Consider the following 27,397-nt stretch of genomic DNA (forward strand, 5'->3'; position numbering starts at 1 on the left):
GCGATTGAAGATGATATCAGAAAATGGACAGACATCCCCTGCTCCTGGGTAGGAAGGATTAATATAGTGAAAATGGCCATACTTCCAAAACTGCTATATAGATTTAATGCAATTCCAATTGAGATCCCAGCAGCATACTTCATAGACCTAGAGAAAACAATCCAAAAATTCATTTGGAGCAAGAAGAGACCCAGAATAGCAAAAGCAATTCTAGCTAACAGAGACATGGCAGGGGGTATCACAATCCCCAACCTGCAACTCTACTACAAAGCTACTGTGATAAAAACAGCATGGTACTGGCAAAGAAACAGACTTGAGGACCAGTGGAACAGATTAGAAGATGCAGAAACAACGCCAGACACACTCAGCCATCATATCTTCGATAAAGGAGCCAAACACCCTCACTGGAGGAAAGATAGCCTCTTTAATAAATGGTGCTGGAAAAATTGGGCTTCAACTTGCCAAAGATTAAAACTAGACCTATATCTCTCACCATGCACTAAACTCAAATCAAAATGGATTAAAGATCTAAATATTAAAATAGAAACTCTGAACCAGTTGGAACAGAGGTTAGGTAGAACCCTTGAGGACATCAGTGTAGGAAAAGATTTTATGAACAAAACCTCAGTTGCCCGTGAACTAGCACAAACAATCAACAAATGGGATCTCTTCTTATTAAAAAGCTTCTGCACAGCAAGAGAAACCACCAGCAATGTGAAGAGACAACCCACAATGTGGGAAAAAATCTTCACCTGCTCTTCCTGAGACACAGGTCTACTATCTCGAATCTATAAAGAACTTAAAAAGATCAGACCTCCCAAATTTGAAGACCCAATCGAAAAATGGGCCTCTGAAATGAACAGACATTTCTCAGACAAAGAAGTAGAAATAGCAACTAAATACATGAAAAAATGCTCAACGTCACTGGTCATTCGAGAGATGCAAATGAAAACAATGCTGAGATTCCACTTCACTCCAGAAAGAATGGCTGCTATCATGAAATCAACCAATAACCAATGCTGGAGGGGCTGTGGGGAAAGAGCAACCCTGCTACACTGCTGGTGGGAGCGTAGACTGGTGCAACCACTGTGGAAATCAGTATGGAAATACCTCAAAGAACTAGGACTGAAAGTCCCATTGGACCCCGCTATTCCACTGCTGGGGATCTTCCCCAAAGAATTAAAAGGACCAGACCACAGTGATATATGTGCACCCATGTTCATAGCAGCACAGTTTGTGATAGCTAAAACTTGGAAACAGCCCAAATGCCCATCAACTGGAGACTGGATAAAGAAAATGTGGTTTTTTAATAAAATGTAGTACTACTAAGCCATAAAAAATGAGAAATTAGAGACATTTATAGCTAAGTGGAGGCACATTGAGGCGACACTCTTAAGTGAAATAAATAGGACACACATGTGTAAATACTGAATAGTTTCTCTGGTGTGAGAAACTGAAAGTGTAAATAAGGACTACATGTATAATAGGTAATGTGAGATAGGAAGAAAAGGGGCAAAGGGGAAGGAAGTGGGAGGGCTAGGGGAAAGGATAGAAGGGAATGGGATTAATATGAGAAAATGGAAAAATAGGAACAAAATCTTTGTCAATAGGGAGGACTGGAGGGGTTGAAGGGAGGGCTGGGCAAGGGTGAAAAATAAGAACCAAGAGAGACTATGTAAAGGTGCAAATTTCCAATGATGAATGTCATCATATTGTATACCTAAAATGTACCAATGATTAGAATGAATAATCGATAATGTAAAATAGGAAGAAAAGGTCCAAATGGGTCAGGATAGTGGGAGGGGCAGGAGAAAGGAAAGAAGGGAAAGGAAAAATGCTGAGAAATGGAAAAAATGGAAATAAAGTCTTTGTCAATAGGGAAGGGTGGAGGGCGTGAAAGGAGGGCTAGGAATGGGGAAAAAATAAGAACCAAGATGCATTATGTAAAGGTACAATTCCCAATGAGAAATGTAAGTGTGTTGTGTACCTACAATGTACCAATAAAAGAATTTAATACAAAAAATATATATATAAAATATAAATCTCAAAAAAAAGAGAAGAGTATAACAGTTCCTACCTTACATAACCATTATGGGAATAAAATAAGATAATTCATATATAGAGCTTACAGTAGACTCAGGCAGTATCAAAACAGGAAAGATATCATTTGACTTAACATAGAGTTACAGCTTGGATAATCTAGAGTAGTAGAAGGATAAGGGGTAGTATGTTAACTTCTGGCAATATCCTGCTGTCCAGTTTCTGGTGCGAGCCCAAACAGAAAAACCCAGCTCAAGATTAAAAGTCCCCAAGACTGGCTGTCCATGTGAGTGGCCAGAGGAAGATCCATAGGTACAGAATAGTATCTGTGCCGGGAGCAAAGTACAAGGCACCTTCCAGTGGGAAAGCTAAGAGCCTAGTGACAACTCTTTGGCCCATGGGGAACTGTAGGGTAAGGACACTCACAGTTGAGGCCTACATGAGAAATACACCACAGGGGACACAGTGTGATATGAAACAGCAATAGCCAGAGCTATGGATCAGCAAGAAACTTATACACAGTTTTTCTACACTACCATCAACGATGAGGGCTCTGGAGAACATCCAGATCTGCTGGCTTCCTGTCAAGAAGTTTCACTGTGACCTCTGACAACCCAGAAGCACCCTTGCAAGATACATTTCCTTCGGTTAACTGGTCCTTTCCCCCTCACCTCTTAAAAATTCCTATGATTTGCCAATTAAAACTCATTTCCAAGCTAACTATTATCTCCCCAAACCAGAAGTGTTTTACAACAGAGTAAATCGTTATATTTGGAGACTAACCAAGATGGTGTGCAAAGCCTCACAGATGTGTTCCCCACCCCTCTTCAATTCTGCTTCCTTTGCTGAACAATTCATTTCTTTCTTGGCTTGGAAACTGGCCCTCCCACCTATAGTTGGGGGGCAACAGAGCTTGCAGCCAGGCTGTCTGGAAAAAATTCCCTGGGCTGCATGGCCTCAGGCCAGCACCAGGTCTGAGAACCAGCTCTGTGAGGAACCACAGTTTCAGTAGGTGAGGGCAAAAGGAATACAGAAAATAGAAGAGCCAGATATCAGAGTTAGCTGAGAGCTATGTCATGTAGAAAAAAATCTGATGTGATAGGAAACTAGATGGCTACTCCTTTTCAGCAAGCAACAGGAACTTGATTCTGGAATTGACTTCAAGGTGAAACATCTAGGTGGGCATTGTTCTTAGACTTGGGTTTTTGAAAGAAGAGAGGGGCTCCACTGGGCCTGATGGCTACACTAGATCTGATGGCAAAAATAATACGGTGGTCTCCTTTACTTAGGTTTCCTCTTCAAAATTCTTTGTTTCTGCATGTCTCCCTGGATCTAGCTGAGTTCATGGGAACTTGGCAAGTCATTTATCTCTCTGAGGCCTTAATCTACTAATCTATAAATGAGAGGTGAAAATTACCTATCTTACCTTCTCTACACACATATTATAAAGATAAAATTAGATTAACTATGAAAATACTTGGTAAATGATTATGTGTTATTTGTGACTCTAGCAAATTCCAAAGTTTACATGGTCCAGTCTATATACAAAACTAAAGTCAGAAGCACAGCCAAGGACTCAAAATGAATTAAGAAAATTTTAGTCTTTGGTTGCACTGTCAAGGAATATTACAGATGATCCAATTTATAACTTGCGGAACCACTTTGTATGTCCTTTTCTCTCCTGCCCAGGTCTTGTATACTTCAGAGTCATAAGAGCCTTTCACTCCCCCAAGCCCTAAATTCTGACATTTCAGTTCCTATGGCTCTACTTTCTCCCTCTCATCCTATTCGCATTTCTATCAGTTTAACATTCAGCTCAACCTGGCCTCACATTTTTTTCCTCTCAATTGTACTATTATCTAGAAGTGAAGTGTATCAACTTACCCATTTTTTCCTCTCATCTTTCCAGTTCTAGCATTTTCCATCCAATTCCAGGATTTGCATTTAAAAAGCCTGAAGGCTAGGGACATTGTTCAGTAATAGACCATTTGCCTAGAGCATGTATGAGGCTCTAGGTTCAATCTCCAGCACCACAAAATAAATAAAAATAATCGAAATAAAAAGTTTGAAAGCAGGATAGGTAAGGGCACAAATATCCTGAAAGGAAGAGACAGAATTCTCTGCGGTATTAGAGTGGGGAATATGACACATGCAGCCAGGTGTATGATGGTTCTACTTGATCATTTTTTAATAGTACAAAAGCTATATGCATTCAGTGGAAATTATATTTTGAATTTTCAATTTTGATCTCTTCCCAGGCTAGTGATATACAGTACCACACTCTCAACGTGCTGAGCAGTGGCCACAAGCCACAGCCCCCAGTCAGCCACGTGGTCAGAGGGGAAATAACTGACATCTACAATATACTATTTTACTATGCTATGATGTTCCAAAGGTTGTGTATATTATTAAATGCATTTTCAATTTAGGATGGGTTTATTGGGACATAATCCTATCATAAATCAAGGTGCATCTGTATGAGTGAATCTTCACCCTGTCATGCATTATTCTTATTATCCCCATTTGGCAACGTCAAGATATCTATAAATTTATTAAAGATGCCTTAAGGTATAAGATGTCACATAGGATCAAAGGAGGAGTGTACAGGAAGCAGGTTGGCAGTCCTCATAGAAAGCTGTCTTAGTAGTTTATCTCTAGAACAGTAGACCTGTAAGGGCTACTAGAGGCATCAACATGCTGCTTTCTAAAATCTCATTTGCAGAAAAATTGTTCCAGGATATTAACTCATATTACATGCAAAAAATATGGTTCCATAGCCAAATCTGTTTGAGAAATATAGGGTTAGACAAAGTCAATAGGGTTTCTATAACTTTAGTACTTCTGGGCAACTTCAGTAGGGTAGTTTTAACATGAATCATTCTGTTTTGTTTTTAAAATACATTTTATTTTCTTTTATTCCATTCCCCCAACCCCCACCCCTCTCTATGTATAAAAGCTTTGTTTCCATTTTTCCTTCTATTTCCACTTTTTTCCTTGTCCCTTCCTTCCTTTCTTCCCTCCTTCTTCTTTCCTTCCTTCCTCCCTCCCTCCCTCCTCCCTTCCCATTTGAACACTTTCTTCCCATTTCCTAACATCTATTATACATTTCAGTTATTTCCACTTTTAGTTACTCATATCAGAGAGACAATGTGGTATTTAAACATGTGTGTCCAATTTACTTCATTTAAGAATAACATGAATCATTTTGGATAACAAAAATTTTACAGAATACGTTTTAGGAAATGCTGACTTTGATTATCCTCCTCATTATATATAAAGAAGCCAAGACTTATAGTGAAGTAGTCACCTGCCTAATATCTTTCAGTGTTGCAGTGGAGGGGTGGGGCTAAATCCTAGGCATTTTAACCTCCAGGGAGGTACTCAAAATGCCAGTTACCTGTAGATTCCTGGATCAATGACAGAGAGAAAGAATGCCCCTATAGAAGTGTAAAAGTTACATTTACTCGCGTATCAAGGTTGCCATAATAAAACAATTAGCCAAGAAAACCAATCTCATAACCTAAATCTAAACCAGAGTCCAAGTGTCATGATTTGAAGTCCATTGATAAATATATAGGATTATGATGGAGAGTCACCTTAGCATCATCCCTGGGGTTGCCTGCCTGCTCCTCCTATTTGAGAACACTTAAGTCAATGGCCTATCCCTCTACATCTATCTATATATAACTAAGCACACACCTCAGATAAAACTAAGAGAATAAAATTTCCAATGATGAATGTCATTATATTGTATACCTAAAATATACCAATAAAATAAAATTTAAAAAAAAACTAAGAGAATATCTTTACATAAGTGCAATGACAGACTATTCAGATAGTTCCCCATGTCTGACATTAAAACAGCCACCTCCAAATCTTCAACAGGGTCAATGTTGGGGGTACACTGAGTCCATCAGAGGAAAATAACAGATGACCAATGACTACCCCTTTACCTTTTTCTTGGATTTAAAAACATTACATCTGAAGATATTGCTGGCACCATCTCGAGCGATATAGCTGAAGATCTTCAAGTCTTGAGAATCATGAGAGACATAGAAGATCCTGGGGAAAACAACAGAAAAATGCATTTAAAATAGCATTACTTTCAAATCTCTAACAGGAAACCTCTGATTAAGGACACTCAGAGGACAGGGTTCATCAAAGCAAAGTTATCAAAGGAAATCTTCCTAGGGGATTAAAAAGCCACAGGACAGGAGTCATTTTTCAGCATAAACATGGATTCTCCTCTGAGCGACTTCCACGTTTGGGGAGTAGTCCTGGGTAGGACATGGAACCCATGCTATTACCAGCCATCTCCTGAGCTGGAACCCCATCCTGGTTACTTTGTGTCAGAAGAAAAAAGTCATGCCCTTCCTTATTAGAGCATCACATCTGTAACCCAGTGAAATGGGTACAAGTTTTCTGACACCTGTTCACAGTTATCCCCAAATGAAGAGACTTAGGGAACCAGTGATGCTAACCATGTGGGGGAAATTAGGACACTCTTTTTCATTATCATAAGTCCCTTGGTGATAGAGACTTCACTTCCCATCCTCCTGGGCCAGGACCATGGCTTCTGTGTATTCATTCTATAAACCAACCAGTGCTGTGAATGTACTGTGGACCTGGTACAATCTCAGCAGCTGGCGATGAAGGGGAACAAAAGGGACAAAGTGCCCAAGCTCATGGAGCTTAGGTGGATGTCAATATGCAAGTGCTATGAAAAAAAATCAGGCCGAATAAGGAACAGAGCATGATGGGGGCTGCCATTTTATACTGGGTGGCCAGGAGGTTTCAGAGAGATGCAGAGACGTGGATGATGTGTGGGACCTTGTCACAGAGATCTCTGGGAAAAAAGCACTGTGAGACGTGGGAACAGGAAGGTTATAAGGCCTGCAGTGTACAAAAGCTGCTTAAAAGGCTGGAGAGGGGGCTGGGGATTTAGCTCAGTGGTTCCGCCACCTGCCTAGCAAGTGCAAGGACCAGAGTTCGATCCCCAGTACCAAAAAAAAAAGGCTGGAGAAACAGCCATGGTAGTTCAAGTGGAGGGACTGTCACAGAAAGGATAGAGGCCAGGATACATAAAGCCTTGAAAGTCCCAAAGCCACCAGAGGCTTCTGTGTAGAAGACTGGCTTCTTTGTGTTTTCTTAAGATTAAAGAATTGGGCTGGGGATTTAGCTCAGTGGCACTGCACCTACCTCGCAAGCGCAAGGTCCTGAGTTCAAGCCCCAGTAACCCCCCCCCCCCATATGAAAGAATCAGTCTGGCTGCTTGGGGTCTGAGGAGGTAGGGACAAGAGCAGAGAGAGAAGGAAGAGAGAATGATTGTAAACAAGGCCCTAGTTCTGAGTCTTAAGTGGACCTAAAACAGAGCACCATCAGAGCCACCAGTTCTGACTGCTGTGGGAACAGGCAGGGAAGGGAGACGTAGGGGATGCATCAGTGGAATGAGTTCTGAGAGATCCAGAGAGAGCACTGCTCTTGTTGAACACCACTGGGGCCACATCCTCTCTACAACACACTTCTGCCTCAATAGGAACGCTGGTAACTTCCATTCAATTTAATAGGCCTGGTTTTGTTGTTGTTGTTGTTTTCTAAAAACTAAGTCAGTGTTGTGTAGGAGAAAGACACTTGGATTTAGAGTCTACAACTTTATAGCCTTGTTACTTACTGCCAGGCAAGCTATGTGACCCCTCACTCAGCTGTGTTGTCTGTTAAGTGGGACTCAATAGAAACCTCTTTCGGGGCTATCAAGAAGATGAAATACTCAGTAAAGTACCTTTTTACTGATGAGGCCTCTAAATAGTCTAGTAACTGAGATTCTCCCCAGAATCCTATGAGGGACATTCAAAAGAAAAGTAGCCCAGAGAGGAGAACAACATTAGGAAAAACCTTGGGGACCACAGTTTCTCTGCTAAACTCTGTTAGGAGTCATTTCGGTACATCTCACATGCCTACCACCTCTAAATGATCCTGAAATAGATAATGTGGCTTCCAAGGAAGCTAAATTTAAGATTATCAGGCCCAAAGAGTTGCTTAGCCTTTGATAATGCCATTCTTCCTATCCAAGGGATGGACCAACAACTGTACCTCAACACCTCCTGCCTGAACTCTAGGGCTATCCAGGCATCCCTCCTAAAGATTCTCTCCTGAATGTCTCTCATTCATCTAAGATTCATCAGGCTAATTCAGGTTAATTCATCTGAATTAACATTCCCCCCTAAATTCTTCAATTGATCTTCCTTCTCCCAAGACCTGTCTTGACAAAAGGCACTCTATTCGAACCAGAGACCTTGGTGACTTCCTTCACTCTTTCCTCTACTGTTCTCTAATATTCATCACTCAGGACTGGGTTACTGAAGGGCACCTCCCTGATACATCTCAGGGATGTATTTTTTTCCTCACCTATAGGGTGCTGCCTTAGTTCTCACTTTTCATCTGGATTTCTACAACTTCCTCAATATGGTGCACTTCTCTGCTTCCCAGCTCACTGACTGCCAACCTATTCCTTATATTGCTAGCAAAGTGGTATTTGTGAAGACATAAATTATATCCAATCACTTTGCCCCCAAAACCATCCAAAGGCTTCCGACTGCCTTCAAGATGAAGTCCAAACTCCTCTCTGGTCTGATCTTTTTCTTCGGAGTCCTGACCTGTTCGGGCCTGCAGGACTAGCTGCAAATACCTTCCAGTCTTTGCAACCACTGTGAACACCCTTGGTGTCCTTTAAGACTTGGCTCAGGGAACCCTGAACTGCCATACCCCTGTTGGCTCACGTGTGCCATAGCATGTATCTCACACTATGATGTTTACATAGGAGCTCCCTGAAGGAACAATGACCCCATTTTGGCTTCCCCAGTATAAACACAGTGACTGGCACACAGAGGCAGGGGAGTTGTTTCCACTGTTGTTAATTAGCACCTATAAGGTAATCCGCCAGGCTATTTACTTTCCACACAGGAAGTCAGCTCCAGTTAGTTCTGAAGCATCAGACATAAAACTCTTTGATTTTGAGTTTTTAATTTATTTTATGTAATACCCTAAGTACTGAATACTGGATTGAAAATTGATAAGCAGAGATGAATGTGAACTGGCATGTCAACCAGACCCAGAGATGTAGAAGGCACATAGGGACAGCAGCCAGCTGAGGTTAACTTAATTTTAATAGACAAAGCACTTTTGATGACAACTGTGTGTGGATGTGGCCATTGTCTCTGGACGGGGATCTCTGGAGACTGCTCTGCTTGCTATGTCTGAGCTCAGAAACATAATGTGTAGTTATAAAAAGTAAACAACCTCTAGCTAACCAAAAAGTCTTCCAGTTAGAGCTTAGGAAATTTTCCACCAACACAACCATGAAGCAGAAAGTTTCTCCATATGACCTCATTCATCAAAAAATTAATAAATCAACAAATTAAAGGTTCAGGTCCAAATGTCGGTGTCTAGAAATATATCCCAAGAACACTTATTCTCCACTACTTGGTTGTGTTACCAAGTGTGAATGAGAGGGTTGTCAGAACTGGGGAGGGAACACAAACATGGGTCCTTCAGGAAGTAGGAAAGATGTGCCTGTCTCCTTCCCTCTTCGTCTTTATCCTTAAAACGAGTGTGGTTCTGATCTTGCTTCCAAAAAATGTCGCAGTCAATCTTCTTGACTTTCACCTTAATTATCAAGGATAGGGTATCACAGTAGTTCACACAAGTTAATAATGATTCCTAAGGTTTTGTAAGGCTTTGTTCTCTCTTCAAATTTCTTAAGATTTCTTGCTTTTATTTAAAAATATGCATAGAATTATAATTTTCATTTACTAATGGAACTGTTATGCTTTAAGGGCATAGCAATAAACTTCTGTAGATTCTTCAATCCATAAACTTACTAAACTTTCAAAGGGAATGAAATGTAAGCAATATCTTGGAGAAATTGGATATGTATTTATCTTCATATTTCAGGTTGACAAAGTGATAAAGAACCACCAGGCTCAGCACTAATATCTTCTATCCCAGACTATTAATCTACAGGTCAACTTACTTCTTAAAGCATCATAGAAAGAAAATAGAGTTTAGGGTGGAAAGAGATCTATGAGGACACCAGACCTGGAACCCTGCATCCCTGTAGGTCAGAATTTATCAGGGATAGGCAATTCACTCCCTGGGAGAATCCATTCCTTTTTGGAAAATTCTAATTGCTTGGAAAGTTTTTCTAACGTTGATTAAAAATCTACCCAAAGGAATGGAGGGAAACAAAATGGTTAGAAACACTAGCCCTGGGCTGGGACAGACCCTGATTTCAGCTCAGGGTATGCCACTTATGTGCTGGGACAACCTAGTCATTATTTTGTTCTTTACCTGTGAAATGGGATTTAAAAGAGGGATTAGCTGACGGCAAATGGTTAATAAATGGTAAGTGCTCTTACTACTCTCACACTACTGTCCTAGTTCTATCCTTTATGGCCTTAAAGAATAAAGCTAAGGCTTCTTCCAAATACACAGCAATGATTTGACTATTTGGAAACAGCCATGTTTATCATTACTTACTCCCTTTATTTTGAAAAGACGAATGCTTCTTTTTCCTTTACAATTTTTCAACTAGCCCATTTTCCAGATTAGTTATTACTCTGACATATCTGTACTATGGAAAGAACATGAGTTTGGGAAGAGAAAGATCCAGGTTCAAATCTTAGCTTTGCTACTGCCAGCTGTTGGATTTAGGCAAGCTACTGAACTGTTATAACCCTTTACTGCTTCATCTAAAATAGGCATAGCAATAACCTCTTTACAGCATGAAGAATTAACACCCACACACACCACCTTTAATACAATGCCCTCACACAGGGAGTTCCTTGCTCAGTAAATACGAATTCCTTCTTCCTTCTTAAACTTCTTTTGTGCATATACCAATGACTCCTTTAAAATGCAGTTCACAGAACTGAATATGCTTTCATAAAAGGATCTGAAGAGCAGAGAGAGTATATTTACAATGTCCGAGAACCAAATTTTTTGCAAAGCATCAAAAATCCTTTTTCATTAGTTAGAGCATCTCATTGCTGGTTCACACTGTGATCAACTCAAATGCTAAAAGCTAATTTGCACACTTATTTGAAGGCAGACTTCCTGAGCACATGTGGGTACCTGGTTCCAGGACTAGCTCCTAGTGAGCACCTTTTCCTTTTCAAAGTGCTCACAGATCATCAGCTTAATGATGTTCTCTAGAATTTTTCCCAGGGATAATGACAAGTTCACTAGTCTGCAATTCCTGGACCCAGATTTTCTCCCTTTCTGAAAAATGGGATGTCTTAATCTTGTCATCTTCTCATATCCATTCCTCATGATTTTGTGAAGACAATCACTACTTTGCAATTTATTTTTCAGGATCCAAGTGACTGAGGTCTTGATACATTGGATGACTGCTCATGGTTTATTATGCTTCATGTTTGGATGTTTCCCCAAAGCCTCATGAGTTCATAGGTGGGGCTTTTTCAGAGGTGGCTGAATCTAAAGTGTGTGGTTGATTCATGGTGCAATGCTAAGATTAAGAGTGCTAGGATTAAGGGTGGGTGATTACCAAAGCACTCCACTGATTGGTTTGGCACCACCCTAATCCCAGTAGCCTAGATAGAATATAAGAAACAGAGGGTTAAGTCCCTTGCTTGCTTTTCCTGTCTTATACCAGCAATGAATTGTTTCTCTTCTGCAATGCCCCTCTGCCCTGTGCCATCCTGCCTTGGAGTCAGCCAACTATGGACTAAAATCTCTATGAACTGTAAGCCAAATAAACCTTTTCCCCTTTAACTTTGGGTGTCAGGTATTTTGTCTCAGCAATGAGTGAAAAGTAACTAAGACATGGTTTTTGGACACCTCCTGTTTTCCTAAATCACATTTCCTAAATCACATATTGTAGTGTTTCTAATTAAAAGATCAATTCTCTACTTGCCACAGTAAAGAAACCCAAGAGACAGTTGGAAAATTGGTACTTGAGAGTTTCTCCCTAGGTGTGAGCACTTCCTTTATACTCTTTCTCTCTCATCTTCAGTCTTTCCCATGAATCCTACGCATTCAGGGATTCAGCACCACCCCCTGCACCCCTCTTTTTCTCTGCATTCATATTTTTTAAGTCCCGCCTTCCTTATATGTACTTTTTAAAGAACACTTTGTGAAAATCTGAGCAGCTGTACAACTTATCTTGATGGTCTCACATTTTTAGGTAAGACTGGGTTAAACTACATTCTTCTGTCTTCAGGTTTTCGGTCCTTATTCCCCATCAGTCTCTATCCATGAAACCACCTGTGACTCATCATCACCCTTCTCTCTGAAGTATGAGCTCTAAAATGGCATGGCCAGTTTGATGATGATTTTTATGTGTTAACTTTCCTGGGCCATGGGTGTCTAGACTTTAGCCAAATAGTGTTCTAGGTGTATCTGTGAGAGTGTTTCCAGATTCAATTAACATCTGAACCAGTACACCAGGTAAAGCAGATAGCTCCTCTGGTGGAGAGCAGAACATGCATGGGCCATATCCAACCCACTGAAGGCCTCAATAGAACAAAAGCCTAAGCAAGAAAGAACTGCTCCTGTCTGAATGCCTGCCCTAGGACACCAGCCTTTTCTGGTCTCCCAACTTGTACTGAAACATCAGCTCTTCTTAGGGCTCAAATCTGAGATTTTGGAATGAAAATTACAGCATCAGTCTCTGGGATCACAGGCCTTTGGATTCAGAATGGACCCACACTTCATCTCTCCTGGGTCTCTAGCTTCCAAAACACAGATCTGAGCACTTCTTGGCCTTTTGGCTAAGATCAAGTGCAAAATGCAGATTTGGGAATTTTTCAGGCTCCAGAATTGCATAAGCCAATTCGTTATAATAAATCTCTTTATATGTATGGTTGGCTGGATACATATACACATGTATACAGTATGCATAAACACCTATCTGTGTATGCACACAAACACACACACACATACATATATCTACATTGTGTTGGTTTTGTTTCTCTGGAAAACCCTGACTAGCGCAGCCATATTCCTCCAGGTCTTAGCATCCTGCCTCTAATGCCTCTCATCTCCATGCGGACAGCCTGCTGATTTTAGAACTTTAGACCTAGTCAAAAGAAAAGAGAGAAGGCAAGAAAAGAAGAGAGAGGAGACAGGAGGGGAGGAAAGGAAAGAGCTTCATAGCTGCAGAGAATGTGAAAGGTCTTGAGTCACCTGCAAGGCTTCCTGACAGATCTGGATCCCTGCTCTTCCCCATCACAGACCCACAGAGGAGTTTTCCTACCACCTTCTGCTAAAGCCCTGCTGGGTCTCACCAGCCATTCCAGTCCTGCTGCACCCCAAAGCCCAAACCTGAGGCCAGAAAATCTGTACCTGCCAAAAGGCCTCAAGTAAACTCTTTGTCTTTTCTCATCCTTCTTCCTTACCTTGAAGTGAGAATAATAAAAACATCTCAGGGGGTCATAAAATTCAGATGAGACAAGGATGAGCAAAGATTCTATTACCCATGAAATGTGTAAATACTTTAGAACCGTGGAAACAAACCTACAAATGTCAAGTGGAAGAACAAAGACAACTTTTCATTGCTCTCCCAACATCATTATCTCTCTTCAAGGTAGGAAACGTAGTTTTCTAGTTAGAATGTAGCATAATATTAGTCCATTTTTCATGGCTATAATGAAATGCCTGAGCGAGGCTACTTGATAAAGAAAAGAGTTTATTTCACTCACACTTTTGGAGGCTGGAAGTCTAAACAGCCTGCTACAGTCTCTGGTGATAGTCCCCTTTAGTTGCATCATATCATGGCGGGAATGCACATGTATCTGTGTCTGTGTGGTCTCTCCCTCTCATTTTGAAGCCATCAGAACTCAATCTTGGGGCTCTACCCTAATGACCTAATATAATCATTTTCTAAAGGCCCTACCTCTAAACATTGCAGTCAGATTATGTTTCTGCCCAATAATATAAACATAAGACTTCAGAGATTAAACACCTGCATTTGTTTGGGGAGGGGGGCACACTCCCAATAACAGGCAGCGTTTTTTTTTCTTGAGGTCCTGGAAAACACAGACATTCCTAACCCAAAAACATACCCCACAGGACAGAAAAAAATGAAACCCAATTGAAAACAATAAGTTATCAAGTAGCTTGCAGATGGTAGAGACAAAATCTAATGGTCTTCTTAAGGAAAACTTCCAGGAAAGTAAGAATCATGATGTGAAAGAAGACAGAAAACAGAACCAAGCCACTCCCCAAGACCAGTGGAGTGAGGCCTGACCTCAAAGGCCTCATCGTAGGAAAACCCAGCGCAACTCTTGGACTCAGAACAATGATTCCTCAAGTATCTCAGCCCATGTTCTTCTCTGTGTCCCCTTCCCAAAATGAATGTGTTATCTTAGAGGGCCTGAGGAAAATCTTAGAAGGGATGTTAGAGTGGAAGGGGGCCGACTTATTCTATTATGCTTTGCTAAAAGTACATCACCAGTTTCTATAGAAAGGAAGACCTTCTCCTCCTGGGCCCACCCCCATGATGCTGCCAGAATACTGATATGTCTTTTTCTCTTCTTACCCAACCCTCTGCATTAATATAGTTTTACCTGCCTGCCCCTGGTCATCATTCATTCTTTTTCCCATGCTTCTTATTTATTTTTCATCTGATCTTTAGATAACATTGTCCTGCATGTTAATCATTTTTTTCTCTTATTACTGCTTAAGTCTGACTATCTTTTTTCTCCCACAGTATTTACAGGGCTCTTTGTCATTTCAGTTGCTTTTCTTCTATTAGAGGTTACTTTAATTTCCATCTTTTTCATCTCTCACTGTAAGGCTGCCTTTCTCAGATTTCATTTTCTCAGGGCTGCTATTTGGAATAAAGGAAGGGTGATAAACTCAGGCAAGGGTGTCCAGAGTCCCCCATGAAACCAGTCTGCTTGCTTCCACAGGCATCCAGGTATTGAGGCACGTTGTCGAGTGACTGCTTGTCACCATGACTGGGCCATGTAGCACAGACCCGCCTCACCAGATGATATGTTCTGGAAGGAAGTCTGGGATCCCAGGGCTGGGAGAAACCTGGAGAGAGAGTTGAGCTTATTTTTTTCAACTGCAGGCACATACATGCAAATACAGGAGCAGATGTCTAAGGTTTCTTCAAGGAAAGAAATTATACAAATGTCTAAATTATTGTTGCAACAATCTAGAGTGCACCTAGAGTAAGGAATAAGCAATCAATTGAGTTTTAAAATCCAGTGAGAGCCAGACAAATACATATTTATCTTTTGAAAGTCTAGTTAAAGCCCCCTCATGGTCTATCGCAGCAGTTAATTTATGTCTTAATTTCACAGCTGTTAACAAGTTCTTTCTTATGTCCCACTAAAATCTCCCGCGCTTTACTTGAATCAACCACAAACCATTACCACAGCACTTTCAAAATGCCAAGTGTGTGATAAGTTCATTTCATTTTGTTCAGTGCTTGACAGGCAGGCAAAATAAAAACAAAAACAAAAACAAAACCAGGCCAGAATTACTCACAAAACCACCACAGAAAATCCTTTCATATAGCAAGGTTTCAACTTCTCTGCAACACTCATAATTTCTCCAAAATAACTGTCACCTGCTGCTGGCTGTCAAAACCAAATCCATTTATATAAGCTACCAATTGTTTCTCCTCTGTGTCTCAGTGTTATCTTAGTTCAGATACGCAGCTTGGTCACGTTGGGTGGGGGGTCAGCCCATCCTTCTTCCTTTTCTCAGGATCCTTGGGCTTTCTGAAGACTCTCGTCTCAGATACAGCATTGGTCCCAGAGCCCAAAAGTGGGAAAAAACCTAACACCACAAGTAGCAGAGGTACTGCTTTTACTGGGGTTTGGCAAGGCCTTATCTAGAAAATGGTAGCTTTCTCTCCTCCTTTCTCCATGGAAAATTCCTCTTCTGGCTTGCAAGACAGTGAACACTTTCTTTCAAGTGTTATATGGAAAGAGGTATTAGGCATAAATCTTTCTAGTGCAAATGAAACCATAAACAAAGGCTGTTTTAGTCACTTTCCATCACTGGGACACAATACGTGATACCCACAACTTAAAAGAGAGGTTTACTTTGACTCACAGTTTCAGAGGTCTCAGTCCATGGTCAGCTGCTCCAAAGCAGAAACAACACGGTGGAAGGACCTGGGTGAAGGGCAGCTGCTCATACCATGGCAGCAAAGAAGCCAAGAAAGGAGGAGATGGGGAGGGAGATACACCCTTCCTGGTCATGTCCCAGTGAGCTGCCTCCAACCAGGCCTCACCTCCTAAAGGGCAATCAGATAGAGTGCCACAGTGACCAATTACCTTCCAAAGCCATAGCTCTTAGACACAGGAGGCTTTGCAGGGACATTAGCTCAAAACCATAACAAGGACTCACATCCTTCTTTATCCACTGCCCTAGGTACATGGAGATTTCTGTGATTCAGGGGGGAAAACAGCTCTGACAGAGCAGAGGCACAAAGCCTCAGGTAAAGATGCAGCTCTTCTACTTTCCCAAAGCCATTCAACACTCTGAGCCTGAGTCTTTTCAACTGCAGAATGGGATCAGAAGAGGCTCACAGGATTATTAAAGAATCAAATGAAATATTTTTATACATAGTACCTGGCACATGATAGGTGCTCAGAAAACCTTTACTAATCTGAAGTAATCAAATAAGAATATTTCCTAATCTAGGGATGACACATCAGCTCTTAGACTTTTACACATGAAGACTCATTTAGTCCTCACAACAACCTTATGGGGCATGTAATATTATCATCTCCATTTTAAAGATGAGAAAACAGGTTAGCCTGCCTGCTTTCTGACAGTCACACAACTAGTAAGTATCTGCATTCGTTTCTTAGAACTTCTATTATGGTTTAGATCTAGAATGTATCCCAAAGGACTCATGTGGTCAGAGGTGGGGCTTTTGGAAGGTGATTGGGTCATGGGGTGTTAGACTCATCATCAGGGGACTGATCTGCTGACAAAGCCATGAATGAGAGTGATATCAGGAGGTGGACATGGGTCACAAGAGCTGGGTCAGTGGAACAGGACCTGGAAAATTGTATTCTCAACCCCGGCTCCTCCCATACCTTATTTCCTGGCTATCATGGGCCAAACAGCTTTCTTCCATCATTCCCTTCTAACGTGCTGTTTCTGCCATGGAGCCAGTCAACCATGGACTGAAACCTTTAAAATCTATGAACCAAAATAAACCTGTCCTCCTTTATGTTGTAGGTGTTGGGTATTTTGTCCCAGTAATGGGAAAGTGACTAAGACAATTGCTGTAACAAATTATCACACACAAAAATAATAGCTTCAAATAACAGAAATTTAGTCTCTCACAGTCCAGGAGGCTAGAATTCAAACTTGGTTCCTCCTAGAGGCTCTGAGGGAGAATCCATCCCACACATCTCTTCTTGCTTCTGGTGGCTGCATCCTTGGCCTTTTTTGGTTTGTAGCACCATTACTCTTATTTTCTAACTCTGTCTCTACATGGCCTTCTTCTCTGGGTCTCCTCTGTGCCTTTCTTCTTCTTCCTCTTTTTCTTTCTTTCTTTTTTCTCTTGTGGTGCTGGAGATTTAAACCCAGGGCCTTATACATTCTTGTCCCTCTTCTTATAAAGACATCAGTCACCAGATTTAGGGTCTACCCTAATCTCATATGACCTTGTTTTAATTCAATCACACCTGTAAAGTCTCTATTTTCAAATAAGATCACATTCACAGGTATCAGGGGTTAGGATTTAAACATGAGGAACACAACTAAACTCATAATAGCATCTCAGTTGGAATTTGAACAACCAGTAAGTTTTTGACCAAGTTCTTAAACTTTCTGCATTATATGCTTAGCAGATTAATAATTATCAAATATTATTTGAATATTACACTATTGTTCCATCTCTATCCAGGTTAGAAATTACTCCAATGATGCTTTCATGTCACCCAGGAACCCTGGAATTTCTTATTCCACTTATTTTCCCAAGCCCTTGATGGCTCCATATATGTCTCTATAGCTATGACCAAATTCATTCTCATGTTGGTAAGATTTTCTGTGGACACTCGGTGTGAGGCTACATTTCTCTGCTATCCCTGACTGCCACTTTCTACCCAGATTTCTTCAAATAAACCAACCCAAGAATACTGTCCAATTCACAAGTACATCCTCATTTTCCCAAGGCAATCAAGCTCCCATCCAAACTTCCAGAGAGATTCACTCCGTACCTCACTCTGGACACAACTCTACTCCACACCCCTCATGTCAGTTGCTCAGCACTTGACAGGTCCAAAGTGTCATAACCAGCAGTAAGAAAGGGTGTCACCTGCTTCCCCACGGTCCCCAGGGTTTGGACCATGCCTGGCTGGGCCTGGTGGCTCATGCAGGTACTTTCTTCCTTATGATTCTTCTTCAAGTCATCCTGACCACTCACCTGATGCTCCATCTGAGGAGGAGGAAGAGGGCTAATCCAGTGCCCACCTGAAGGTACTTCTTCCTAGGACATGGGAATAAGACCACCAGCCAGTTCTGGGGATAACTCCAGGAGCCAGCAATTCTAATTTCCACCCAGCAACTTCCACAGACCATGGCCATGCCATTCTGTTTGGCCTGAGATACTCCCTCTCAATCACAGTCTCATCCAGTGTCTTTAAGAGACTGTTTCCTTTCATTTCCAGGCCACTAACAACTCTAAAGACAAAGTGGGGAAAGGTGACAACTGACACATTTATCTTTTATCAGTTTCCAAGCATGTTTGAAGAGTCTTGCATTTTTAAATTGGAAGTCTGGGATCAGGCAAGTTGGGAGGCTAAGCAGCAGGTCCAGGGTAGAGAAGAAGACATGGTAGGGAAGAATGAGGTCCTTGCCCGAGAACTACTATTACTTTCCTCTGTGGGATGTGGGATGCTATCTCCCACCACCCAAGTGGCATTGGGGGTCTGGCATGAGCTTTGTTCTAACCAGCACCTCTTACTCTATATCCACCTCCCCATCCCCATCACATTCCCTCAGAACACAGGTCTGGGAATGTTTCTGAGGCTGCCTTCAAGGAGCTCGGAGCTGAACACAGAGTAGGTTGATCTCTGGGAGTGCAAAGAATGGGATAGAATACAACAAAAAACATCTGCCTGTGGAGACCAGAAAAGGCACATCGGGTACCCCTCCCAGTCTTGCACCTTGCATTGGGAACTGTGGGGCGGGAACATGTCAGTCAGGGGCCAACATGAAAAAAGCTAATAGGGGGCTAATGACAAAGGTAAGGGGAGAGCACAAGACATAGTGCAGAGCACAGTGCAGTGCTGCAGGTGCCCTCGGCACCCCAAAGCTATGGAAAGGGAGGTGGTGAGCATTTCTAGAACCCAGGCAGAACCATGTTCCCTACGGGAGGAGCTCTGTGACTCCCTGAGCATGGAATACAGTGGGGAGGGCTGGAAGTGGGGGCTCTGCTGCAACAATCAGTGCACATAGGAAGGCATGGAGTCATGAGGGCAGTCTCTTGGGTACTGGAAGCACACGGCATACGGAGGGACAAGTAGGAGATGGGGACAGAGGAACATCTGGGTAACTGGGGGCGGGCTCCCATGCTCAGTCCTCACCTCAAGGACTCAGGACAGTGATGGGGGTCTGAGCAGGGGACTGTCACAGTTGAATCAGGGTGGTGTGAAGGATAGATTGAAGGAAGACGGAAGCAGAAGGCAGGATAATAAAGAGGCTAATGCAATACAAAATGTTTGGGAAACAGAAAGAATCTGGACCTGGAACTTGCAGGTCAGAAAGCTGGACTCAGACTCCTGTTGTGCTGTTTACAACTATGACCCTGGGGGAAGCTTTATCCTCAAGTTTTGGTCTTTCGTGTACAATCATGGAACTATAGTTAGAATCCAAGATTGGCAGGTGAGGTGCCAAGCACATGGCAGATGAATGACACACCCTGGCATTATGCAGAGCACAGTCCGTGCAGCCCGACTGAGCATCCTGAGTCCAAGCAGGAAATGCTGGGGGGGGGGAGCGGTTGTGAGTATAGGGAGATGGACTTGGGAATGTGAGGAGAAGGAGGGGAATGGAGAAGGCTCTGGTGTGGATGACTTGGTGGATGGATTAAACATTACATGGGTCAAAGGAAGAGAAGGCTGAGGGGATGGAGGAGGAGGAGAAAGGGTGTGGTTGCTTCTGGACATGTCAACTTTGAGGGGCCAAAAGCATCCAGAAGGACTTGCCTAAAAGGCAGCTTGAAATAAAATACAAGGAGGCAGAGGCTTTGGGTGTCATCCGGACTGGGGGGAGGGCAGTAAAGCCATGGGAAAAATGAGATCTCTTGAAGGAATATAACAAGAGAAGGGGCTCATGGAGAGAATCCCATTAATAGTCTCCATATGTATGGTGGCAGAACAAGAAGGGTTAGCAAAACACTACTGAGTAGGAAAAGATGAGGACAGCAAAAAAGGGAGAGGACAAGAGCATCACGGGAGACAAGGGAAGAGGCACATGGAAGACAGAAAGGCTCATATCATCATGCACTTTCCAGAGAATGATAGAGGTGCAGATGAAAAGGGAGCCAGGTACTTAGCACCAATGACATCCCTAGTGACCTTAGCAAAGGTGGTCTCCATAGAGTGGCCCAGGAAGTTTAGGTATATGGAGCTGAAAAGCACCTGGGATCCTGGTTTGGAAATGTAAACAAGTGCAACTAGCTCGAAGAGTTCCACAGCAAAAGGGCAAGCAAGGCAAGATGGTGGGGTAGATGCACCTTTCCCATTTAGGATGGCAAAACCTGAGCCTGTTTATAAAGAAGGTACAAAGCAGAAATAGCCTCAAAATCCAGGGGACATGATGGCTCAAGATAGGCAGCAGAAGGCAGGGTCTGCATGGAGGAGTTTCCTCAGGTTCAAGAGGGTATGGACTATGAGGTGCCACTGAGGAGGGAGCCAGTCCCAGGCCTGGCTTGTGGAGGAAAAGGGGGGCTGGTTGCAGCAAGAGCTCAGCATGATTTTCAGAAAAGTGTCCTGGCTGAAGCCAGGGCTGACTTACTTGCCCAGACCTATGTTTCACTTGCCCATGCTTACTTCCCTTTCTGAAGGTGGGGACAACAAACAGAAATGTGACATGGATCTACAAGAAAGCAAGCACAATCACAAACACTCTGTAGCTGTCTTATTATGATCATATATCATATTAATTCATACTGCTCTGACCACCCAAGGGATGGGGCTTGTATAAATAGACAGGGGCTGGGAGACCAGGCCCATGAATCAAAGTTCTCTTGTGACCAGGTTAATGAGCACTTGCAATTTCTCTTCTACATTCAGCTTGTCACATTCTTCTTCATCAGATGAGGCACCTCACAGGTTTGTTTCCTTAGGTCTTTCAAGCCTTTCCCATCAGTGAACAATGGCAATAAAGAAGACTTTGGATTTAGTTCTTTTGCTAACAAAATTATTCATGTACACACACAAAAACAGATGTGTGTGGGTGCATGGGTTGTATACTTATGGGTATAACTACATATACCTGTACACGTGTGCACGCACACACTTGCACTCACACACACACACACAGTGGTAAAGGGAGAAACATTTGTGTGAGGACAGACATCTCAGACCACTGGTCCGTTCTGTGGACAGCTGCTCCACCTCTGAAAGGAAATGAACCCACAATACTCCAGCCCCCTTGCAGTCAGGACCATCTTCAATGATTAATTATGTGCTAATAGGAGGAAATGAGCCTATGTGCAGATCATACCTATCAAGGGTTGCCATTTTGAGGCTTTTCTTACCACCTCCAAAAAGCCTTTTATTGAGATCATTAATAAAAATGAGATGAACACATTGTTTTCTTATAGTTTCATCACTCCCACTCATCCTCTGAAAGGTATGAATTATCAGTAAAAACTGCAACAAATGGGACAAGTGATGAAATCAAAGGCCAAAATAATACTCAAAAAAAGATAATCAGCCCTTGGGCAAGGTGTTGCACAACACAGCACTGAGGCGGACAGGATCCAGCATCCCTGGTCTCCTTGAGAAAGGACAGTGTGCATTTTCAAAGGCAGCCTGACTAGGAGCTCATCCCACAGCATCAAGAAGGACTGGACTCTCTATGAGCAAAGCTGAACAAGGTCACCAACTTCTTGTTTTTTCAGCATTGCCCAACTTCAATGATCTGTATGCTGCTTCTTTTCTGTTAGAACATTTATTCTCATGTTCTGATGCTAACATTTTTGTCACTCTCCTCAAATACTTCGCATATGGGTTACATTCAGTGCTCAACAAATGTTTTTAAGATCGACTGGTTGGTTTGTTCATCCACTCAAGCCTAGGAAATATATCTCATTAAAAAAATAAAAGTACAAACCTTCTGACCTAGGAATTATAATTTTATATTTTACAGTAATTTATTATGTACAAATGACCTATGCACAAAGTATTATGGTATATTTATACAATATAACATTCTGTAGTTGTAAAAAATCAACTATTTACTGATATGAGACAATCTCAAAAATATCACATGTAGAAAGAACAAGCTGAAGACCAATGTACACTGTATTGTACCTCTTATGGAAAATATCTCTAAGAAGATATTTAAGGAACTGATAAAACTTTAGGAAGGAGGAACTGAAAAAGGGAAGGAAACTTTTTCATTGTATGTTATTTGATGCCTTTTGAATGTGAATGTAATACATATTCTTTTGGGAAAAAAAGTTTTTTATTAAAAGAGAGTTTATTTTAAGACAAAAATTAGGATTCCAAGATGAGCACACTGTCATGCTTTAGTCCTAGCTACTTGGCAGGTTGAGGTGGGAGAATCACTTGAACTCACAAGTTCCAGACCAGCTATGGGCAACATAGTGATGTCCCATCTCAAAAAGAAAAAGAGATAAACTAAAAAAACAAAAAAACAAAACCACAACAGGAAAACCAGGATTCCAGCAGATACAATTCTTTTAAGTTCCAATTAGCAGGTATTGTATTTCTTACGTTTGACTGATAAACTTTTCTATAATTCTATTGAGTCTTTTAGGCTCTATCAATTTATTTACCAACTCCTGCTCAATAGCCATTAGGGCCAGGCCACTGAGCTTCTCTTGTCCCATGGTACGAAATAAATACGTTTTAAGACGAGGCAGTGTAGAAAATGAGTTTTCATTATTGGCTGAAGTAACTGGCCAAGACAAAGCGATATGTAACAGGTTTGAGATACAAGGAATATTATTGTGAAGGTCATGTTGAATAAACAAATAACCAAGAGTAATGAAATTGATGGGAGTATAATCTACGACAAAGTTGAGCTATGCATAATGTCAATAAAATCTAAGTTCAGGGATAATATTTCCATCAAGCTTATAAAATTCTTCAATATGTTTGGCTGTTGCTTCATTTAATGGTTCATTCCATTTAAATAATAGCTCTGAAATTTGCTTCATTTTACAATAATCAAACTCTGAAAAATATAATTTAAAATTTTGTAATATAGTATCTAATCCTTGGTAATAAATATTAATTTTATATTGTTTTTCTGATGAAGTAGGAAAAAACACATTCTCTGAATTGCCAAGATCTATCATTTTCTGAATTTTTCTTCTTTTTTCAAGAGAAGGCTTTTCAACTTCAAAATCTTTACTGATAATTTTTCTACATATTTCCTCTGCTCCATCCCAGAGAGTTTTGAAATATACATCATTTCTTTCAGATGATAAACATTCCAAAATTGCTTCTATTTTTGAAGACAAAGAAAAAATGTTCATGGTTTCACTTTGAAGCTCTTTGGAAAGAATTCCTGTAACACTTAGTACTCAATAAAGAAATTTCAAACAAAAAACAAACTCAAATTTGGAAACTAGTGTTAACAAATCATTCAATTCATCAGCCAAACTTGTGCTTGAGAAATGGCTTGACACAACTTCCAATGTTTCAATAATTTCTGGAAGCCTCTCAATCACAGATAACAATGAACAATCATGGACTATCCAACATGACTGCGATGTATGTTTATTGCACATTTTGTTTTGACTTAGCTTACAAATGTCTCGAAAATTCGCATTTCCCCAGACATACAAATAGTGTTGAACAAAGAACTGAGAGTATGTAGAGCACCTCAGAGTTCTTTTCGTTACAAAACCTAATTACTGTTAAATCAAAAAAATGTGTGTAACAATGTACATATAGAGCTCTTGGCTCTTCCTTCTTGGATTCTGCTGCAAATTCATTAAATTTTACTCTCAGATTAGTGGTACTATCATAGGCCTGGCCACAAATTTTATTAAAATCAACTCCAATTTGCTGCAGATAAGTTTTGATACTCCTGTGTGAGTGGGTCCCAGTCTTCTCTTCAATATCAACAAAACCCAAGAATCTTTCCTTAATTATGACAGCTTTTGATGTTTTTTTGTGGGTATCTTACACAAATTGAAAGTTGTTCATTGGTGGCATTAGTTATCTCATCACATATAACTGAAAAAGTTGAGGAGAGATTGATGTCATTCACAATATCTTGCAACATTTCCATATTTATTATTTCAAAAATATCAGCTTGAATCTGTGTACTATTATAGAAGTAAATTTGTGATTCATGAGTTAATATATTTCTTCTCCTTTATCTTTTGCTCTGATTTCTAACAATTCTAAAAAATTCCCTTTATTCACAGAAGAAACAGAATGGTCATCTCCTCTTAAGGGTAAATAAACACTGCTTCCCAACAAATAAAATATTTTCAACTATAAGCTTTAGGTACTTTTTTTGTCCCTCCATCTGCTTTGGATGATTAGATAAATTATCCCTGACAGCTTCATCACAGAACTGGTATTTCCTCCAAAACTGCAAGGACTTCAAATACATTTCACTTTTTTCATGATTTCTGAATTTTTCCAGCATTTTTTCCAATTAGAAGTTCCTTGGGTTACAAATGATTCTCCTCCATAGCTAAAAGTTTTTTGGCAGAACAACTGGCATGGATAACAAAATGTTACATCTTTTTTAATACTGTTATTTAAGCGCTGATGATTCGAATGCCAAGATTTTCTAATACTTTGTGGTTTATCTTTGACTTTTTGCACTTTAGAAGTAAATTTTGGAGGATGACAGAGTCCATTACTTACTTTCACAGATTTCATACTGTGTGCAGGATCCTTGTCTAACACTTCACCTTTTTGTGCTTCTATGCTGGAACCAAGTGTATGCTGACAGAGTACTGATGATGATGGCAAAAGGCTTGGCTGTTCCATACCATTAGCAACACTACTACTTGATTCCTTGAGTGAACTCTTTGAAATATCCATAATGACATTTTCTGTACTGAAGAAACTGTACCTTGTAAGATGTCCGTGTTCACGATGGACAGGGCAGCATGATTATCTGCTAATGACACTATAGTGCTTATAACTGGAATTAAATCTTTCTTTGGAGAAAGTGCTCCACTGAAGCACTGTGCGTTGTGGAAACATTTGCTGTAGAAGACTCCATCTTAGTTTTATTGTATGCAGAAAAACAATTAATAGAGCAGAAAATCTCTGTCTTCCCCAAGTCACAAGTCATTAGTAATCTCAATCATTTCATTTGATAGTTTCAATGATTTGTAAGGAAAAGACGTAAGTGTTTTGGTTGGTTTTTTCTCATGTGCTGTAATAGTCTTTGAACTATTAAAGTAATTAGACTGTCCACCCTTTTGAAGTATTTGAAACAGACTAGAGCTGGTATAACAGTAAGCTCCACAATTCTCACAACAGCTCATGATGAAGTTGTCAGCAGAGTGAAACTTGGAAAAGCAAGCATTATTGCAAAGACTATATTTCATATCCTGATATTTTACTTCATACTGAATAGTAGCTGTTTTCTGACATATGCTGCACTTGGTCAAAATGCTATTAGCACATATGGTAACAAATAGTTTTCTTTTTTATTCATATGATGAAAGAAAAGATTGGCTACAAAAATTTTTGCTAGAGGTATTATCCTCTAGTTGGATACTGATCACACATCTTTCAGATTTATAATGTCTCACTGTCTGAAAATGTGTTTATTTTCCATTCATTCTCCTGATTTCTGGGTTGTTGGGCTTGACAATAATCTTGAGCACTGTCTGGTTCTGTCTTAATTTCATTTAGCTGCCTCAGTTGTGGTGACATTGCCCTGTCACATTCACCATCTAACAGTGGTTCTTTCATTTTAGTATCTGATGCAAAGGAGTTCTCCAGCTCCAAACCAATGGGTTTCGTCCTGGGGAACAGTTTCCAGATTCTACTTTCTCCAAAAAGGACACTCAGCGAACGAAGCTTTTCATAGGTTCTTCCACACAAAATGGTCCCATCGGCCCCACCCCTCTCCCGCCATCCTCTCTAGATCCAAATATTCAAAGATGGCTTACAATGTTTACTGGTTCCAAGGTGTCTTACTATGAACCCACAGGACTACAGGGTCCATGACTTTTCTTAAAATTCAAAACTTTATGTAACCAGTTTTTGTCAGATTTTCAATGGTATTTGTGTTCCAGAAAAGGTCAGAACCCTCAATAGGCACTGTGGCCAGGTCACACTTATTGACAAGCAGACAAGTAAAGGGAAGGAGTGATCATTTTACTGTGCACTTACTTCCCCATCTGAGCTTCTTCAGTGCTTGTCACAAATTCTAAATTCGTTCCCTGTGGACATTCATGAAGAATAAAATGAAACAGAGTAATGAAATTTGAAAACAGCAGTCATTTCATAGTAGAATTGGGACCAGCCTGGCCTCCCTGTTCCCCTGTTACTTCCTCCACAGGGTAATTAATTCTCTCACCGGTGGAGAGTATTTAATTATGTGAAGATTTCTAAAGTTAACTTAATTGGATTTTCCATCATCATTATTAGTGCAAAAGATGTCCTCTAAGGCTAGGTCCTGAGAGACCAACACAGAGGTTTCATTCTGATGGCTCTGACAACTAGCTTTAGTTTTCTTCTGTTCATATCTATTCTCTCTAGCTGGCTTTGTGCCTCTCTTGGGCTGTCCTTCAGGCCATCAAGAATGGGTGAGACCACAAGAAGACAAATAAGTTTACCAGCCATTTTGACATGAACATTTTAGTGCAGCAAACAGATGGAGATGGCTTCACTTGGGCTGGCAGGATTTACTGAGCCCCTACAAAATGGACCAAGGATCCTTTCTGGCTGCTAGAAATACTATCAATAGTGGACCCAACAGGTATGGTCCCTGCTTCTGTGGAGCTCAGCCTAAGCATTATCATGATACAGATTTCCATCCTTTCACCAACACTGAATTTAAAACCAAGTGGGATGCTATCAGAGTAGGAAAGCCCTCAGAAGGGACAGAGGCCAAAGTATTGAAGCTTTATGTTGAATTCACAGGAGCCTCAAGTCCCTCTCAAATTGACTTCCAACAT

The 27,397-nt window shown here is 40.9% G+C and overlaps 1 protein-coding gene and 1 pseudogene across 9 annotated transcripts in view; both read right to left on the reverse strand.

The window, feature by feature from the left end:
- CUNH1orf226 (chromosome unknown C1orf226 homolog) overlaps positions 1-27,397 on the reverse strand; it is a 331,114-nt gene that overhangs the window by 58,990 nt on the left and 244,727 nt on the right. For all 8 annotated transcript variants that reach the window (XM_087191162.1, XM_087191161.1, XM_021244677.2 and 5 more), the window contains one exon: positions 5,994-6,102. In XM_087191162.1, the coding sequence (XP_087047288.1) occupies positions 5,994-6,102 (109 nt within the window). The remainder of the gene's footprint in view (positions 1-5,993; positions 6,103-27,397) is intronic.
- Positions 17,522-27,062, reverse strand: LOC106007804 (zinc finger MYM-type protein 1 pseudogene; annotated as a pseudogene). Its single transcript, XR_015443109.1, has 2 exons — positions 27,056-27,062; positions 17,522-25,485 (listed from the first exon to the last, which is right to left on the reverse strand). The product of XR_015443109.1 is annotated as a zinc finger MYM-type protein 1 pseudogene (transcript).

Source organism: Heterocephalus glaber, unplaced genomic scaffold (assembly GCF_053883595.1).
Source record: "Heterocephalus glaber isolate CG9 unplaced genomic scaffold, H.glaber_assembly_v1.0 deba00001561, whole genome shotgun sequence".
Taxonomy (NCBI): Eukaryota; Metazoa; Chordata; class Mammalia; order Rodentia; family Bathyergidae; genus Heterocephalus; species Heterocephalus glaber.